Here is an 18,139-nt window from a genome sequence, read left to right as displayed (position 1 = left end):
AGTGGTTGCATTAGCGTCAACTTCCACCCTGACCCGCATTCGAAACCCCTCCAAATTGTTGCATCACGCCGTACGTTTGTACTGTAATATTCATTACTGCATCTTTCTTGTCGCACTCATTCAAAATCACAACACAACAAGTAATCGATATGGCACCACCTTCTCAGTTAGCTATCGCCACCGGTGCGGTCAACCGTCTGGTCAAGGAAGAGGCAAGCTATTACAAAGAGCTCGAGCAACAGCAGGCAAGAATTGCCAACATCGGACATGACAAAGACGATGAGAATGCCGAGTACAAATTGAAGCAAGAGGTAGAGTAAAGCCAGTGCCAAATATTCCAGTCTGGGTCTCTAACATTCCACAGCAAAGAGCTATCGAGGAGACTAAAGCCGTCTTCCCGCAACTGCAGCAGCGTATCAAGGACTCTCTCGCCAAACTCCAGCAGCAACTGGTAAGTCATTTTCCTGTACGTGACAACGCTCGTCCACAGTGACTAAGAAGCAGCAGGAGCAAGAGGAACACTCTTCGTCCGAGGACATTGCCAAGGCGAAGGAGGCAGTGGCGGCCGCTCTGCAGGCCCTCAAGGAGACTTCATAACTTTTCTCGAGTGTCTGCTAGGATTCTGTGTGATTTCATGATACCAAGGCTAGTCCTCCGAACGTAGATTCTTCTCATTTCAATGCTGTGGGTATCTCATGTCGTATCCATGTGCTCGCCATCTTCAAGTGAATCCTCGGCGGCCTCACCTTCCTCGACATCCGAAGCAGGGCCTGGCTGAGGCGTTGATTCTGCTTCTGCTTCTGCTTCCACCATGTCCGAGTCTCTTGCGGGTGTTGGAGCGGCACTGACCTCGACCGAGGGTGCGCCACTGGTAGCTGACAATCCCAGCTCCTTGTTCAGGCGCTGGGCGTGAGTCGAGGCACTAGATGTCTCTCCGTCTTGTGGCAAAGGTGTAGCACCGCCCATGTCGGGTCTCGGGGTGTCTTTGTCGGTATTGCCCTCCGCCTCATCCGCATCCTCCATGCCTTCCTCCTTCTCCGACTCGTCTTTCTCTCCTCTGATGATCCTGAGCATCTGTCTGCCTTCCGACATGATCTTGTCAAACTGTTCTTTCCGCTCCGCCCACGTCTGCGCATAGTCGTGTCCCTCCTGTTCCAAATCGGCAATTTCGGCGTTGAGCTTCTCCAGGTTTGCGTGCTGCTCCTCTCTCGGCTTGAGCATACGATTGCTCGTGATTTTGTTCGCGAGCGCATCGTACTCTTTGCGCAAGGCCAGCGTCCTTTGCGCATCTGACAGCTGTATGCGCAGATCGGCGGTGTTTTTGCGAACAGCATCGGCAGTCTCGAGGATGTTGATCTTCTCTGCCGCATAGCGCTCGCGCTCCTTCTCGTTGCTCTTCTTGAGCAGCTCTACGCGGATGAATGTGCTTTCGAGGTTGGCGAAATCCAGCATGACATCGTCGCGCCATTGACGTCGCTCCTGCTCTTGTTTCTGGCGCTCGGCTTCGACTGCGGCGGCGGCCTCGTCCACCGAAGCCTCGTCGGGTGGCGGAGTCGGCAGCTGCGCGGGAAAGGAACGTAGTAAAGCATCGCGACTGAGTAAGCGCTTCGAGACCCTGGCGAAAGGTCTCTCTTCGACATTGAGAAGACGTGTTAGGTGAAGTGAATCTGGGAAAAAGTCAGTGGTGGGCAATTGTGGTTGTTGCGATGTGGCGCACTTGCCTTCCGAGGCCTGCTCGAGAAGAGGAAAGCCGGACATGACGATAGTGTCGCGTATAGCCGAGTTGATCGTAGAGACAGCACAGAGATTGTGAGTTGTGTAATGTGTTGCACCTACTCTACTATTGTGATTACCTCGACTGTCGCGCATTGAGACTTGAGCTCAGACATATGTGTCGTGAGTCATGAGCAGCTCCCAAAAGGACTCTGTCTGACTCCGCTCCGATGCACACTAATGCGTGATTCCGTCACGCTTTCCCCAGTCCAGACCGCATGTGATGCCAATTTTGGCAGTTGCAGGTCCGCTGAGCACCTCAAGCTAGTCCGCTGAGCACCTGTGTATTGGTACCTTAGCCTTTGTGAGGCATCTATTGTATTCTATTGTAGCCAGATGCACTTGATCCTGGACCATATGATCTGGACATATTGTAACTTCTGTTGATCCTGACCAATTATGCCACCCTTTTTGTCATGATCCGGCTGTCGAGTATTCGTGCAATTCGCTTTTCTGTCTGGAGTCTATAAAGTCGTCGTCGCTCTCCGTCACCACATCTCTCCTTTGTTACTTTACAGTGATCGAGTATACTACTTTACCAGAGTCTTTGTCCTGCTTTTCAGAATTTCCAGCTCTGTACAGGCGTAGTAATACCGCTTTCATCAAAGTCTCAAATACTCAACCCCTTTTCCACCATACCAAAGATGGTACCCTCTCTCATCGAGATGTGCCAGCGCGCAGCGATCCGGGACGCCATTGACATCAGGGATGTCGGCGAGTTGCCATATCGCCTCGTCCGACCAATGCTCCGCAAAATCACCAATCCTGGCCAACTTGCTGAGATCGAAGAAGCATCTCCACACATCGCAGAAGATTCCGGCGAGATATGGCGGACTTTCATCAAACGGGATATACCAGATGGAGACAGGAAGATGCAGGCCAACGCCCCCGCTAATCCCGCAGACTGGGGTAAGGTGTACCGCAAACTGAAGAGAGCAGACCAGAGACAGCAGGACGCCGCAGAGGAACAGCTCAAGGCGGCCTTGAGTGGAAAGAAGAGCGAGAAAGCCAAGAACGCGGTCAATATCATCCACTCTGTCATTCCCCAAGGCAAGAAGAATGTGTGGGGTGGAGCCCCGCGTGATGCTCCCTCTGGTACACAGGCTCTGAGGAATGCTCGAACGGCCGCGGATCAGCTCAAGATTCTCAAGAGTCAGACCGCTACCAGACAACAAGGGCGCAACGCTGCTCTGAGTATTGCCTCCCACGAACTCCAGCAGAGACGCGGTGTCGTCCAGCAGGCTCCTCGGTCTATGGTCAGCCAATACAACCGTAACCAGCCAAAAATCCAACAACCACCAGTCCCAACACAAACAGCCCCTCGTCCCACGGTCTTCGCCCCGAGAACCAACACTCGGTCCGCCAGCGAGAGGGCTATAAACATGGCTACCATCAAGGAGCAAGAAGCAAAAGAGAAACGGCTACGAGCTCTGACTGCCTCATCAAGTTCCAGGCCCAGCACCACGGTGGCGCGTAAGTCGGCTTCTCCACCCGCGAGACCGGCAAGTCATCCAAGCTCAAGTCTGCCGAGTCAGTCAGCTTCGAGGATGCCGAGGAAGAGACCGGCCTACGATCCTTTCCTTCCTGCCAAGAAGCGCAAGGTTTGAGGCGCATTTCAGGATCACCATGTCCAAGACCAAACTACCATCCTCGTCGAAACATGACGAGGCATATGGTTCAATAGGCATTTCACCATCTAATACTGCAAAACCCAAAGACCAGGATCACGTCGGATGAGGCTGGCCTGAGTCAAATGTCACCAGTCAATCCATACAGCAACAATCTGCAGAATGGATGTTGTAGGGGATATCACCACATAACGAATCACGAATCAGAACCTTGCCAGCATCAGCGACAGCAGGAACAGCCCCGAACAGAGCATGGGGCTTGGGGAGATACATGGGAAAGCCCGGCGGTCTGGGCACATGGAGGGGTCAGGGTAGATCATAGAGACGCAACCTTATACCTCGTTGAATCTCAAACTCGTCAATTACTTCACACTCTCAAAAACAATATGCAATCTACTTGCTGAAGATGTATTACTCTTCTCAGCCAATTATCTCGTAACGTAATTTCGAGATAGAGGCTCAAGCCCACAACCGTAGGTAGACAGCGCGACAGGAGTTGCAGATATTACCAACCATGAACGCCTTTTGTCCCATGCATGCATCTTCAGATAAGTACACGTCTACGTCCGCACGCTTTCTGCTCTCGTAGCGAACACGCAGCGGCCCATGTCTCATGACCTGATCTAGACAAGCCAGCTCACGCAACTACTGTAGCCTTGCCCTCACATGTTAGACAAGTGTCTGTGAATGGAGCGAAAAGCCACTCCAAAGACATGTCCAGGCATGCATCGCGCAATCTCTACCGCAAGGATGCACATTCTTCGCCTTTGAGATCTTCCGGTCATGTCATATCCACGGTACGAAGTTGGGTTCCTTGTCTTCATCGCCCACCGCGCAGCGCAAGCACCAAATGCAGAGTCGCTCCGCCCTCGAGGTTGTATTCTGCTGCCGTCTTGTCGTCATTCCTATGACCAAAGGATTAGCTATCTGTTCTTTCTTTTAAACCAGCCAGATCTTGACTCTCGTCCTCCCTTCCACAAGCAAAGCAGGGGAAGAGAAGAGGCGGGCCAGAGGCAATACAAGAGACGTACATTTGCTTTCCACCGAAGATCAGACGCTGTTGGACGGGTGGGATGCCCTCTTTCTCTTCCACGCGCTCCTTTATGCGAGAGACCTGTTCTGTGTTTTAGATTATGGCCCACTTGTATATCTGAGTGTAGATCGAGCAGAGAGAAGACCAGTAGTCATGCGTGGGCTTGCTGAGATATATCTTCGGTCGTGCATGTCATGCTGTGGTTGGCGGGCGAAAACGAACCTTGTAGTCTGGCTCGATGTCGAGCTCGATCTCTTTGCCGGTGAGAGTGCGGACTCTGGAGGAGCATGTCAGTATCGCTGTTGCTTGTGGTTGTGTGTGTGTGTGTGAGAGGGGGACATGTAGGGGGTGCATCTCTGTTGCTCACTTGATCTGCATATTGGCGTTGTAGTTGTGTATAGACTGAGTGTTTTCAAGCTATGCGGGATGGCGAAGTAGATATGCTATACACTGTAGCAACTTTCTGTGCTGCCAAACGTTGGTGGCTAAGGCTAAGGTAGGGTATTGCTTGCTATACAGCAATCGGGGGTTCAGGAATGGATGCCTCTCCCGCGATGACGGTGTTTGGTGGGGCGAAAGAGTGCTGCCGCCCATCTGCCTTCGTACAGCCAAGAGCTTATCTCCCATTTCCTATTACGTTCACCGCCTTGCAACCAGCTCTAGTTTACTAGCCTGAGGCATGCCTCCTGTATAGACCGGACATCTCACCATATCACCCCACCGACAGGGTGACGTTTTTCTTTCTCGTCACATCAGTGACCTAGGCCAGCATGGCTTTCAGTAGGGGCCAGTATCTAATCGTGGTTGGCATACTTCCTGATCCCGGACAACATGCATCAGGCATGCATGCATGAGTGAGGCACCCGCCTGTTGGTTGTTTCCTGCTCGCCGCCTTGTCTCGTTCGGGCGCGTGTACGATAATCACACCATCCAATCGCGAAGCTGTCTGACATACACACTGCCTGACACCAGTAACCCACACAGCCTCATATCTTTCCTTCCGTAGATACACTCACCATATAAACATGTAAGTTCATCGACTCAATACCACTCTGCCTTTCATACTTTTCGTTCGTCCCTGCTCCACGATGGATGTTCAGGACCTGGCTCAGGATATTGTCGCTGCGTTGCGCCATGCTTGGAAAGTCATCGTGGACGTTTCCGCTGGCGTTATACATATTCCACATGACATTGCTATTTTCCTGAACCAAGTATGGAGCCATATAGTCGGGGGCTTCTTAGTAGTCATCGGTGCATTCGAGAGCGTCGGTCTATGGTTCCTTGGTCTCTTCGCCTCGATCTGGCACATCTTACTTATTCTGCTATGGTGGTCCATCATCATACTAGCCTCAGCTCTTGTCATCTGTGTCCTGCTACACGTCCTATGCTTCCTCAAATCCATAGTGGTACGCAACTACCACCCCCATCGGCACAGTTGGCGAAGTGACCACGAGCCATTACTGCGCACACATCACGGTCGTCGATACGACGAGAGGAGAAACCGTGAGTGGGCGCGCGAGGACGCATTTCCGTATTTCGGAAGTCGCCATTCCACCGGCTCTCTCACCGAGATCTCCACGCGCTACTTCCCAGCAGCATCTCGAGATCAAAGAAGACAACGGCCAGGCGTGGGACATCATCAGTATCCTTCATCGATATCTCGACATATCCCTTATGGATACGGTGTGATCCACGACCACTACAGACAGCAGCACTCCAGATCCAGGTCCGGCGCGCCGCAGCAGACTTCGAGGTCGTGGTACACGACTGTGTATATCTGGCTGCACGACCCGACGAACAACGCGGGCGTGAACGCGGAGTCACACATGACATCTGCGCCGCGTGGAGGATCGGGAATTGATTCCATGGCACAGTCACCGCCTTCGTATGGGAGTCTGCCGGCGGAGACTACGCCGTCGAATCCTCCTCCGCCTTATGATGCAGAGACGTCTGTGCCGGATATTTCTGGTTCTCCTCCTCCTCCTCCTCCTCCTCGTCCGCCGCCGCCATCTTATAGACGTTTGAGCCCGCCACCGGCATATCGATTTAATTCCTGACCACTGTCCAGATCAGACTCCTGACAGCTTTCAATGCTCGGTTGGCAAAGCGGTCTGCTCTCAATCCTGTTCACCGGAATCAGTATAGTGGTACCCCTGGTAGAGCTTCACATCATGTAGAGAAAGGAAGTGTCTACAGTGGTCGAGCAGTTGGACCTTCGGCGCCCATGCCATGCCGATGGAATATCCACGAAGAACCTTTCTTGATGAAAAGTGAGAGGGGGTTGTCCCATGTTCATGAATAGCTGCACTCGTCAAGTCGGCTCTGTTCCTTATTAGCAACAGCAGAGGCCCATCCGAGTCTTGATCGAACACGTACAGTGTCGACGGGGGAAGTATCTCCTTGGATCTTCAGCGATAGCCTGGACGGAATGGGGTTGGACGACATGGCACGGGTCGCTTAGCTTCAGAGTGTACGTGAAGGAGGAGGTTCGACATGGTCTGATCCAGAAGATCGAAATAAAGGGGTTTAACGGCGTCAGTGTCCTGTATCATGATGCGTTTCGTGGCCGAACGAAGAAGAGAGACAGCGGCAGTAAGAAAAGCAGAAGGACCGGAAAAAACGGGTACCATATCCCAATAAAGTTCGTGACCTGACTACATGACGACCCATCCACCGACCCGTTGCTTTGTCCTATCTATGCAAAAATCCGAGTCGTCCATCACAGTCCAAGTCTTGTCTCAAAACCATAACCCCCGAACCACACCCCTCTTGGCCCAACAATCATATTCCACCCACCCGACCTTCCGCCTCTTACCCTCTTCCCTCACTAGCCGCCCGGGATTAAGCACATGGCACCCTTCGAACGTAACCGCGAATGCAGGTGCCTCGGCGTCTGCTAACACCAGCGTGTGAGGCAGGGGGTAGAGGGACAACGGCGAGGTGGCGTAGTCCCATGATACGGGACGGACAGACAAGGGAAAAGGAGACAGGTGAGACTGAGGCAGGAGGGAAAGGACGAGTTTGCGCGCGAAGGCTGTTGTTGATGCCGAGGGTTCCTCGGGGCTCGAGTCTTTGTTGGCTTGCTGTTGGCGAGGCACTGCCGGAGGTGGAGGCATTTGTTTGTTGCTATCGTCTGTGTCGAGGTCCATCTCGTTGGCCATTTCCTGCTCTATGGCTTGGTCGTTCACGGCGCCGGATTCCGCGAGTGCCATTGCTTCGGCGTCTGCTGGGTCCGAGTCTGGGTTGGCATTGTCGTCGTCGTCGTCGTCGTCGTCGTCGTCGTCATCGTCTGGGTTCCGGTTGGCCTGTCCGTAGGTGATGGCGCTTCGCTTCATTCGGCCCGAGATGTCGTCTCGGAACACCACGATCTCGTGGGCGGAGCCGAATAATGTCACTCGTGCTGGGTTGGATGTCCAGATGACTTCGCCGTCGACGCTGCCGCTGCTTCTGTCTCGGACTCCGACCTCGGCTTTGGCGGCGGCGAAGGCGCGCTTGACTCTTGTTGTGAATAATGACGGGACTTCGCCTCTTGGGATGGGCGTGCTTGCTCCTGCAGAAAATGCAGAGGGCCAGGGGTCGTTGTCGCCAGGCACGAATACCCAGGTCGAGTTTCTTAGTAAGGCAGGGAAGTCGATGAGGACAGCGGCAAGATCGTTGAAGTATTCTTTGTAGTCTATGCTTCCTCCGCTACCGCCTCCTGCCATGACGGGATGGGAGACAAAGTTGCCAATGACGATGAACGAGACAGGGATCTGGTCGGCTTCGGATGGTGCAGAGTAAAGTTTCAAGATTGAACGCAGGGCCTCGAGGGCGGATGGGTCGTCTAGATTCACTTCACTCATGATGACCGCCTTCTTTCGCTCCGCCAGATTGCGAGTAATTGTCGTAGACTCGGTGGGCGCGAGTAAGCGTTGTTCGAGTCGTCTCATCTTGCTTCCCAACGCCTTCTCACTCCCCAGACCAAGAAAATCGGTCCAGCCGAATCCTCCTCCCATGGTCAGGTCTTCGTTTTTGACTTCGGCGATGCCTAGGCTTTGGTACCTTCGTTCCGATGGGGGTCCTGAGATCATGAACCCAATAAACTTGCCACCAATTGTGCCTCCCACGCCGCTCGTCTGACCCAGTCCCGACGAACCAGCTCCACCATATTCTTCCTCGTAGACGCCCTCGATGAGAATGACCATACCGGGACAAAACCAAGCGCTGTCTTCGCCGCGCATAGGCTTTGCGTGTTGAAGATCCAGGGTGATGCCTCCGGTCAGATCGTTTAATGCTAGTGTTCCAGTAGGGGTGACGACTAACATACCCAGCAAGACATGAGAGGAACCATTCCGACCCAGTAGATTGGCAATGGGCGTGATTTTGTAGTACTGTTGGAGTGAGGTGCTGTCTGCTCGACCAAGCGAGCGTCTCGAAAGGATATTGACCGAGGGTTGTTGGAATGCCTCGGATCGCATGAGGCGTTGATAGACGATGTTGTAGCGGTCACGGAAGACAAGTGTTTTATGTGACGGCGGAGGCAACAAGGAGGGTTTGGCTGCGATCGTCTCGAACTGTCTCTTCTGAGTGTCGTAGTACAATCGTGGCTGCTCGAATGCAGAGACAACCTTGAGCCACGAGCGAGGATCCTGTGTCTCGAGTTCTTCCTCGTCTGTTTCTTCCACTTGCAAGCCAGAGAGACCAAAACTGCTGCTCTGGTGATCCAGAGTCGGTCTTATCGCGCCGTCTCCGGACTCCTGACTGTCTCCTGCCCCGAAAGCGAAGCTGCTCTGTCGACTCAGTGGTGTGCCCGCAGAAGCCTTCTGTGGCACCATCTTGCCGCCACTCATGCATCCTTCCAGTGTTTTGAGGATGTTTCTCATCAATGGCCCGTCTTCCACAATCAATGCACCGCCGCTTCTCTTCCACGTCTTGGCCACCTCATCGAGAACCTTTTCGGCCGTGCCTTCTTCTCGCCATCCCGATCCACAATGGCGCCCGACGAACGTCGCCAGAGACTGCAACGCCGGTGAGCTCAGGGTGAGGTTGTGCTTTTTCGTGAACGTGCGGAAGGCCAGTGGTCGCAACGACGGCGGAGGCAGTAGGATTGGGAGGATGGTCGAGACAGCGGGTTTGAAGACGGGAGGAGGAATCGGCGGTCGTTGATCTCGTGGTCTGATGGGATGAACCGGGGTGCCGAAAGCCGGACTCGAAGAGGGAATGGCATTGCTCTCTTGCCGTCGAAATGCAGCAGCCATGGTTGACTACGATGTGTTGTGTTACAGCAGAGCGAGGAAGGGTGTTGTTTTCCCCCAATCTACGGTGGTAAAGTGGAATTTTGGTGGAGACGCGTACTTTCCCGATCAAGTCGTGGGGGTGACGCGATCAGAACGCGCCTTGAGTGGTCTTGGCAGCCACGCATCGCGTCACTTTGCGATTCACTCAGCATTCGCTCGCTTTTTTGTTTGTTTCTCATCACCGCATACATCGCCGTGTCGCATTCCGAGCAAACGCATTCCGAGCAAACGCATTCCGAGCAAAGAAACCAAAATAGGTCATCTTTGGTGGGCGCACGATAACTTCTCAACTTCTGCGCTATACACACAGTCATGGCAGACCCCATAACAGCTCCTGCCCCTGCAGAGGCTGCAGAAGCCGCCGCGCCCTCAGCCACTCAAGCTCAACTCACCAAGCTCAGAGACTCAGCGACCCGAGAATATTCACTGAAGAACTACTCGGCCGCAGCTGAGCTCTACTCAGAAGCCACCGAGATCCAAGCAGAACTGAACGGCGAGATGAACCCCTCCAACGCTGCTCTCCTCTACGCCTACGGCCGGTGTCTGTACCACGTCGCTGTCAGCAAGAGTGATGTGTTGGGTGGCAAAGTAGCAGGAGGCGAACAAGAACCTGCCAAGAAGAAGCGCAAGACGAAACAGAGCGATACAGAAGCTGCTGCACCGGCTGCTGAACCAAAAGAAGAGGACGCTTCGGCTGCTGAGGCAGACAAGCCTTTCTTCCAGATCACCGGCGATGAGAACTGGACGGACAGCGACGACGACGACGACGACGACGACGAAGATGCTGGCGAAGCTGAAGAAGGTGCAGAGGACGAAGACGACTTCGCGATCGCCTACGAGATCCTCGACGTAGCTCGTGTGCTATTGACAAGGAGACTCGAGTCTCTGTCCACTTCCGAGCAGACCGACGGAAAAGGAAAGGGGAAAGCCAAGGAGATACCACCAGAAGAGACTCCCGAAGGTCGCCAGATAATGGAACGCCTGGCCGATACACACGACCTACAAGCCGAGATTTCTCTTGAAAACGAGCGGTTCTCTGACGCAGTGGCTGACGAGAAAGCAAGTCTGGATCTGAAGCTCAGACTGTTCCCACTAGAAAGCAGTCTGGTGGCAGAAGCCCACTACAAGCTCTCCCTCGCCTTGGAATTCGCATCAGTCACACAAACCCAATCAGAGGGCGAGGCAGCCAACGCCGCCGCAGCGAATGCCACTTCTCAAGTCGACGAGGAAATGCGAGCAGAAGCAGCCAAACACATGGAATCCGCCATCGAGAGTTGCAAGTTGCGTATCGAAAAAGAAAAGCAATCACTGCCTTCACTCGCTGCAGACCAGAAGAAGGACAAAGAAAGGAGCATCTCGGACGTGACGGAGATGGTTGGCGATATGGAACAACGAGTATGTGGGCCCTTTTCTCTTTTTCTCGCAATATACCTTGGACTAACCTTTCCTTTCTAGCTCATCGACCTACGCAACCCAGCCGTTGCAATGGGCGCCCCCGCAGAAGACTCCACCGACGCCTCAAACCCACTAGGGGGCATCCTGGGTTCCATACTCGGCGAATCTGCAGCAGCGCAAAAGGCCAAGATCGAAGAAGCCACGAAGTCCGCCAACGACCTGACAGGACTGATCAAGCACAAGAAGAAGAGGCAACCGGAGCCTTCGGCGATCAAGCAAGAGGATGGAAGTGCGGCGCTAACGACAGACGTAGAGGCAAACGGGGGTAAGCGAAAAGCGCCCACAGAAGGAGAAGCAGAGGAGGAGGCAAGCGGCAAAGAAGGCAAGAGAGTCAAGTTCGCCGATGCTTGAGGTCATCTGGTCCTTTCATAGTTCACCACTTATATCTCCTTCAAGCCATAATTATATCCTTTCGTTAGTGTATCACAGGCATCACAAGCCGATTCTCGGAAACCGAAGCAGAGTGGATGGTGGAAAGATGTGTGGTTCATAGAATGAAAGCACAGAACAGTACCTTGTATATCGTATGGGAGCCTACTAAGCGCATCGTTTCCTACAGATTATGTAATCGGTATTCCGAAGGAATTCTATGAGAATCCCTCCAAATGTGAAGAATTCCGTTGCTTGCTAGTACATATTGAGTTGATATTTTTCTGACTTCACTGCCTTCCGACCATCCCTAACTAGCTCCCTCCTCAAGGGAAAGAAGAACGAAAGAGAAAAGTTCATCTCCCTCCTACCATGCATGAATGTAAAACGCCAGATTCCCATAGTAGAACACGTCGCATCTCACCCAGCGGGCACGCATACTTGGCCCCAAAAGGAAAAGAAAAACCGTTTTCCTTCCATGTCCTCGTGGTTTTGAATTGGTTTTACATGTTATATAATAAGACAGAGGTTTCTTTCCTCCCGAATGACTGCGCCTTTCCTCCCGCCAGCTTTTCCCTTTGGCTGGAAACACCGTTGTGGTTAAAGTGTAATATACGAAAGAAACAGATTAGAGCGAGGGAGAGAGAGATCTTGTGAGAGGAATAGTAATCGGTGAGAAACGGGGCGTCGGTTGTCCTAGGTCGGATCGCTTGCGGCGATGGGCCAGCAGTCCGTGAATTGTGCGATCATTGCCCGGGGGTGAAGCAATTGTACCCTTCCGCCATGCTCCGTTTAGTGTCGCCGAGACAAACGTTGATATCCTTCGGTATCGTCGACATGCCCCCTCACGCACCACCTCTGGCGTAGGGGTGGAAACCTCTGTGCCCGCCGCGGCCACCGCCACGGTAGTTGGCTCCTGGCCTGCCGGCATTCTTGGGACCGGTAGGTGCGTTGGCCGGTGCCATGCCCTGAGGTTGAGGAGTCTGGCTGCCACCACCACGACCACGACCTCTGCCACCAAAGCCACCACGACCGCCGCCGCCGCCGCCGCCACCCATGCCATTCCCTCCCGGAGCGGGGACTTCATCGTACATGCCTTCCCAGGAGGTAGCGCTGCCCGGACCACCGCCACCGCGAGTGACCTGCTGCCGCTCGTACTTCTGCTGCTCGAATGCCATCTGCTCTTGAGCCGTGTAGCCTGGTCGCGCACCTGGTCCACCGTTCATGGGAGATGCTGACGCCGGACCGCTAGGCACGTTGCCTTGGCTGCCCTGCTGTTGCTGTTGCTGTTGCTGCATCTGCTGCTGCTGTTGTTGCATCTGCTGCATCTGCTGCATCTGCTGCATTTGTTGCATCATGGCGGGGTTCATGCCGCCGGCAGGACCGTTACCTCCTTGTTGCTGCTGCATTGCCATCATCTGCTGCATCATGGCAGGATTGCTCATGGGGTTCATACCACCACCACCGCCCATGTTCGCGGCTGCCATCTGCTGCTGCATCATCTGGAAGTACTGCTGCATGCGCTGCCAGTACTGGGCCATCATCGCAGGGCTCATTCCCTGGTTGGCGCCGCCCATGGCAGCAGGATTTTGACCGCCGCTCATACCAGAATTGTCGAAACCTCCGCCACTCTGAGCGCCTGCATTCGGGTTGAACTTGTTATGCTTGTTGAACCGACCACCTCGGCTGTCGTCATCATCGCGGATATTGCCACGCGGTTGTGCCTTCTTGACCTCAATGTACTTGCCAAGAATCTCAAGGGGTCGCTCAAGGGTACGGTCAACAGCAGCTTCACTGTCGAAAGTGACAAACCCAAAGCCACGAGGGCGGCCAGTGTCCTTGTCCATCATAAGCGTAGCGTCCAGGACGCGGCCGAACTGCATAAAAAAGTTTTTGAAGTCTTGCTCAGTTGCTTCCTGGCTGACACCGCCAACGAAAATCTTGCTGGTGCGCTCCTGCTCGTCGCGGGGAATCGCACGCTTCGGGTCGATCTGGAGTCCTTACATTAGTAGATACACTTTACCTGCAGTTTTTGACTGTTCCGCTTACAATTTTGCCGTCAAGTTGATGTTCCTTGACCATGACGATGTTGACAGTCTTGGGATCTCTGAAGGTCAGAAAGCCGAATCCACGTGAACGACCGGTGGCGCCATCGCGCATCACGGTACACTCAACAACCTCGCCAAATTGCGAGAAGTAATCGCGGAGAGATTCTATGCGACACTCATGGTTAGCAGCTGCAGCAAAATATACATCAAGTCAGGTATCACACTCACGGTCGGTGGTTTCCCAGTTTAGACCTCCAATAAACATTTTGCTATGGTGCGATTTATATTAGCATAATTTTTAACACCATCAGTAACAATAGTAGTCAGTCAAGAATAGAGCCATCCAGCCTCCATTGAGGTTAATAGTAACACGCAAGTCTTCAGTATCTGATCAGTTGCTTGAGCATCGCAGCGGGAGTACCGCAGCTTATGAACTCGCGTCTGTTCAACACAAACAGTGCCAGGTCTCTGGCCACGTCTACGCGTGAAATACTCGTAGGGATGCCCAATGGACTGTCCAAAGGCGATTGCCTGTAGTCTCTCTCCAGACCGACCATGTTGATGATGGCGAAGGCGATGGTGACAACAAATATGAAAGCCAACCAGGAAAGCGCACATGCGGTCTGAATCTTCCAAAGGCAGTGCCAAGAAAGAAGCAGGCACGTCTGACAGCCCCACGATGTCAAGCAAGTCGAGTATTGTCGAGAGGAATAAATTCCACGATTGCTTGAAGCAACGCAGTGGGACTAGGTCGTTGCAATGGCATAGCGGCAGCTTCGATTCCATGCTTTAGCTAAGCTCTATGAAGAGTTATCGACATGAAGCTAAATGGCTATGGGCGATGCTCGCGAGCTCTGTAGTTCCCAGCTCAGAGAGGTCGCGAATGTCTGACGGACACGGACCACTACGGCGTATATGTAGCCCATAGATGTCCAATCTTTTTTTTTCCAAAAATTCCACCGTGCATCTGATGTATCCAGGCCAATATCTTGATATGAAATATGCTTGAGTAGCCTCTCGCTAGTGGTCAATGACCCATAGGAGGTGTAACGCTTCATCCCAAACGTCTCTTTTCCTTCCGTGACATATACTTGCGAGCATGATTCAATGATCTTTTTACCGCTTTCTTGCTTCTCGTTTGTGTCAAGGAACGCGTCCCTAGAGAGTGAATAGTGCCGCCGCAGACGACTCGCAAAACCCCAGTAGTCTGAAAGGCTTGCTACATTCATAATGTGAACCTTACACCTGTTCGACAACGGCAACAGCCTCGGCGATGTTGGGCTGTAGGCTCCGTGCCCAGGTTCGCCTGGATCGTGTTGACTTGCTTACCTCGAAGGCGGATGGCTCGAAAGTTGACAAGAAAAGGTTGCAGGACTTACCCGTCTTCTTTTATGCCGATAGGCTTGTAATCTTCTTCCTGGTGCTGTTGTGCGGCAACCTGGCCGTTTCCTTGGTCATGGCCATTGTTATAGTCGTAGTCTTGGTGTTGTTGTGCACCGTCATACTGTAAATCATCATGGGCTGTGTCCTGCTGGGTTTGATCGTACGCGCCGTAGTCGTTGGAGCCATTTGCTATAGCCTCAGAAGGGACAGAATGTGCCTGCTGGGCGGCAGAGTTGTCTTGTGCAGTGACTGCAGGTTCCGGTTGAGGGGCAGCCGCGGCGGGTTGTGCAGTGGTAGCAGGGGCGGGAGCTGCGGGTGCTGCATCTTCGTTCTCGTACCTGTAGAGCTCGTCAGAAGTGCGCTCAGGCGAGGATGGTATGATTCAGAAAACGCCTACAGGTCAGCGAACAGATCCTCCTCGTCGTGGTCTGCCATGTTAGCGGATAGATGAGGGTGTCAGAGATTGCCAGATCAACCGCGCTCGAAGGCTACGCCGAGAAAATCAAGGTTTGTGACGACGGCTGGTTCTGAGATTCTCTGCGGATAGAGACACCCTGAGTGGTCACAATGTCGTCTTTCAAAGCAATGGTAGAAGCGGTAGACGATGATGTGGTTCTGTGGTAGGTAAGGTAAGAAAGAGAAGTAGAGTGAACGTCGAGACTTGACAGTGAGCTGGTCTGGCTCCTACCTGTACCTTAATTCTTAATTCTCTCTAGCTCAATTCTCTCTAGCTCAATTCTCTCTAGCCTCTACTTTGTACAGAGTTAGTCTGGATTGTGAACAAATTCGGGGGTTCAAAGGGGCCCAAGCGCCAAGCCCCGAAGCTCAAAGGCCAAAGCTCCAAATCATCGCGACAGTAGTAGTGACTGTCTTGGCCGGATATATGGCTGAAGCTCGGCATTCCGCTTCCGTCGCAATACACTGTAGCCACACAGACACACGATGAGGGGCGCAAGAGAGAGAGGCCCGAGAGACAGGCCCAAGACGGTTAGGGTCTCTATCACGCCCAGACGCCAATGGCATCATACAGTGAGGTATGCGCCAATAGACATGGGGGGCCACTGGGGGCTCATTGCTGTTGTCAACTGTGCCAGCAGAGCAGCATGCACTGTTCTGTTATTGCATATGCAATTACCTTGCAGCAAAACAATCCCATATTCACGACAGACCTGTTGTCCATGTGAAATCATACCATGTTTGTTTGCTAAGTAACACAAACAATCCACGACTGCGCAACAAGACAGAGCTGGTCTAGCTCGACAAGAATGTCCAGAAAGGGTCAACAGGTAAGTAAAGAACATTGCCCAGCCATGGTGCTTTACTTTGCGCATAACACTGATCTGATACCGCGTCTATAGGAAATGGTACAGGTCGGTTCGTCTCCAGTGGCTTTCGCACACACAATCATCCTATCCCTCGATTGCGCTATAGTCGAACAAGCTGACGTGGCCTTTGGTCCTATGTAGACAGATCGGAGTGGGTACAGAACGTCCAATTTGTCCTTGGCTATTGGTATAGACTGATGCATGTGCCCGCAGTTCTTTGGCTCCTTTCTGGCGTACTACCTCCAACACCTCCAAGCGCGAACCCTCGACCAGCAGTGATGGCCGGAAAGTCTTTGGCGCTTCATATTCACATGCCGACGTCTTGAACTTTGACTCATTGTATGATTCGGTATTCTCTTTCTGTCTTTGTAATATACTCACGCTGTTCAAGATCACTGTCTTCCTCGCGGCCTCGAACACCGCCCACACGAGAGTCAAGCAGGCCTCCAACAAAATCCGCCAGCAATGCATCATCACCGCCACCGACCAGGCGTGGCTACTCTGGCTTCTTCGGAGAAAGCAGACATGACTTATCCATCGCCAGTATTGACGACGAGGGGGAAAGCGCCCTGGACTTCGACGAAGACGAGGACGAGTTTGGACTGCCGAGTATAGCTAGCATGCGGAGGAAGGGCCAGCGACAGAAGACCAAGAAGAAATCCGACCCTGGTGGATCGACGTCCAGTTTCCCCACTCTCTCTCCAATCACCCCGTCACCCTCCTGGGGCCTGGCCGATAACGGTGACATAGCCGAAGAGAGAAAACTACCGAGCTATCCATCTGCCAAAAAGCCCGACGGGAAAATCCTCCGGCCGCAATACAAAGAGATCCTACGTGATCCCGCCAACCTGTTACATCTGATCAACCATCCTCCCGTCTCACCGAGCGCATCGCCAAAGGAACTCGAGGAGCACTCGGCGCGCATCACGCGCATCAACAAGTTCAAGCGCATACTGCAATCCAGCTCTATATCTTTATCTGAGTTGCGCGACTCTGCGTGGTCTGGTCTGCCGGAAGAGGTTCGCGCCATGTCCTGGCAAGTCCTACTCGGCTACCTCCCCACCAGCAGCGAGAGGCGAGTCGCCACACTCGAGCGCAAGCGAAAAGAGTATCTGGATGGTGTGCGTCAGGCATTCGAGAAGGGGACCTCAGCCAGCGATGCGCCCGTCGTGGTAGGGGTGGGAGGCCCAGCCTCTTCGCCCGTCGGACAGCGAGGAAAGGGCCGCGGTCTGGATGAGGCTATATGGCATCAAATCAGCATTGATGTCCCGCGCACGAATCCACATCTCGAACTGTACGGCTACGAAGCCACCCAGCGATCACTGGAACGTATTCTTTATGTGTGGGCGATCAGACATCCCGCCAGCGGTTACGTGCAAGGCATCAACGATCTCGTCACGCCCTTCTGGCAGGTCTTCCTGGCAATGTACATTACCGACCCAGAGATCGAATCCGGAATGGACCCGGGCCAACTACCGAAGCAAGTGCTGGACGCCGTCGAGGCAGACACGTTCTGGTGCCTGACGAAGCTACTCGACGGGATCCAGGACAACTACATCTACGCCCAGCCCGGCATACAGAGGCAAGTGGCGGCACTGAAGGATCTGACGACGAGAATAGACGCGAACCTCGCCAAGCATCTGGAACAGGAGGGCGTCGAGTTCATCCAGTTCAGCTTCAGATGGATGAATTGTCTGCTGATGCGCGAGATAAGCGTCAAGAACACGATTCGCATGTGGGATACATATCTGGTACGTTCCTTTTCTTTTTTATCATCATACCCACCACCAACAATCACCCGTCACAATGCTAATGTAAGAAAAAACAGGCCGAAGACCAAGGCTTCTCG

General features: G+C 53.3%; 7 protein-coding genes across 8 annotated transcripts; 3 read left to right on the top strand and 4 right to left on the bottom strand.

Moving 5' to 3' along the window:
* Nucleotides 1–149: 149 nt before the first annotated feature.
* Nucleotides 150–597, top strand: AAFC00_001148 (uncharacterized protein; the record flags this gene model as incomplete). The annotated part of the gene is made up of 3 exons (XM_069340304.1): nucleotides 150–311; nucleotides 365–451; nucleotides 508–597. The coding sequence occupies 3 exons, from the start codon at nucleotides 150–152 to the stop codon at nucleotides 595–597; spliced, it is 339 nt and encodes a 112-aa protein (XP_069203772.1).
* A 96-nt stretch (nucleotides 598–693) lies between these two features.
* Nucleotides 694–1,758, bottom strand: AAFC00_001147 (uncharacterized protein; the record flags this gene model as incomplete). The annotated part of the gene is made up of 2 exons (XM_069340303.1): nucleotides 694–1,667; nucleotides 1,722–1,758. 2 exons carry the CDS (start codon nucleotides 1,756–1,758, stop codon nucleotides 694–696), a joined length of 1,011 nt encoding a protein of 336 aa, XP_069203771.1.
* A 659-nt stretch (nucleotides 1,759–2,417) lies between these two features.
* On the top strand, nucleotides 2,418–3,380 carry AAFC00_001146 (uncharacterized protein; the record flags this gene model as incomplete). The annotated part of the gene is made up of 1 exon (XM_069340302.1): nucleotides 2,418–3,380. The coding sequence occupies one exon, from the start codon at nucleotides 2,418–2,420 to the stop codon at nucleotides 3,378–3,380; it is 963 nt and encodes a 320-aa protein (XP_069203770.1).
* An 841-nt stretch (nucleotides 3,381–4,221) lies between these two features.
* AAFC00_001145 (uncharacterized protein) lies at nucleotides 4,222–4,812 on the bottom strand (the record flags this gene model as incomplete). Of its 2 annotated transcripts, none has more annotated exons than XM_069340301.1 (4): nucleotides 4,222–4,306; nucleotides 4,433–4,515; nucleotides 4,657–4,711; nucleotides 4,802–4,812. In XM_069340301.1, the coding sequence occupies 4 exons, from the start codon at nucleotides 4,810–4,812 to the stop codon at nucleotides 4,222–4,224; spliced, it is 234 nt and encodes a 77-aa protein (XP_069203769.1). The 2 variants fall into 2 exon arrangements, with proteins under 2 accessions (XP_069203769.1, XP_069203768.1); XM_069347896.1 differs by having other exon boundaries at nucleotides 4,433–4,500.
* A 2,360-nt stretch (nucleotides 4,813–7,172) lies between these two features.
* AAFC00_001144 (uncharacterized protein) lies at nucleotides 7,173–9,671 on the bottom strand (the record flags this gene model as incomplete). The annotated part of the gene is made up of 1 exon (XM_069340298.1): nucleotides 7,173–9,671. The coding sequence occupies one exon, from the start codon at nucleotides 9,669–9,671 to the stop codon at nucleotides 7,173–7,175; it is 2,499 nt and encodes an 832-aa protein (XP_069203767.1).
* A 351-nt stretch (nucleotides 9,672–10,022) lies between these two features.
* On the top strand, nucleotides 10,023–11,516 carry AAFC00_001143 (uncharacterized protein; the record flags this gene model as incomplete). Its single annotated transcript, XM_069340297.1, has 2 exons — nucleotides 10,023–11,105; nucleotides 11,166–11,516. The coding sequence occupies 2 exons, from the start codon at nucleotides 10,023–10,025 to the stop codon at nucleotides 11,514–11,516; spliced, it is 1,434 nt and encodes a 477-aa protein (XP_069203766.1).
* An 863-nt stretch (nucleotides 11,517–12,379) lies between these two features.
* On the bottom strand, nucleotides 12,380–15,400 carry AAFC00_001142 (uncharacterized protein; the record flags this gene model as incomplete). Its single annotated transcript, XM_069340296.1, has 5 exons — nucleotides 12,380–13,525; nucleotides 13,584–13,747; nucleotides 13,811–13,851; nucleotides 14,962–15,303; nucleotides 15,363–15,400. The coding sequence occupies 5 exons, from the start codon at nucleotides 15,398–15,400 to the stop codon at nucleotides 12,380–12,382; spliced, it is 1,731 nt and encodes a 576-aa protein (XP_069203765.1).
* Between the last annotated feature and the right edge of the window lie 2,739 nt (nucleotides 15,401–18,139).

Source organism: Neodothiora populina (assembly GCF_041146345.1).
Source record: "Neodothiora populina strain CPC 39397 chromosome Unknown canker_contig_12, whole genome shotgun sequence".
NCBI classification, from domain to species: domain Eukaryota; kingdom Fungi; phylum Ascomycota; class Dothideomycetes; order Dothideales; family Dothioraceae; genus Neodothiora; species Neodothiora populina.
Note: the sequence above shows the minus strand (reverse complement) of the source record. Positions and strands in the feature narration are given on the sequence as shown.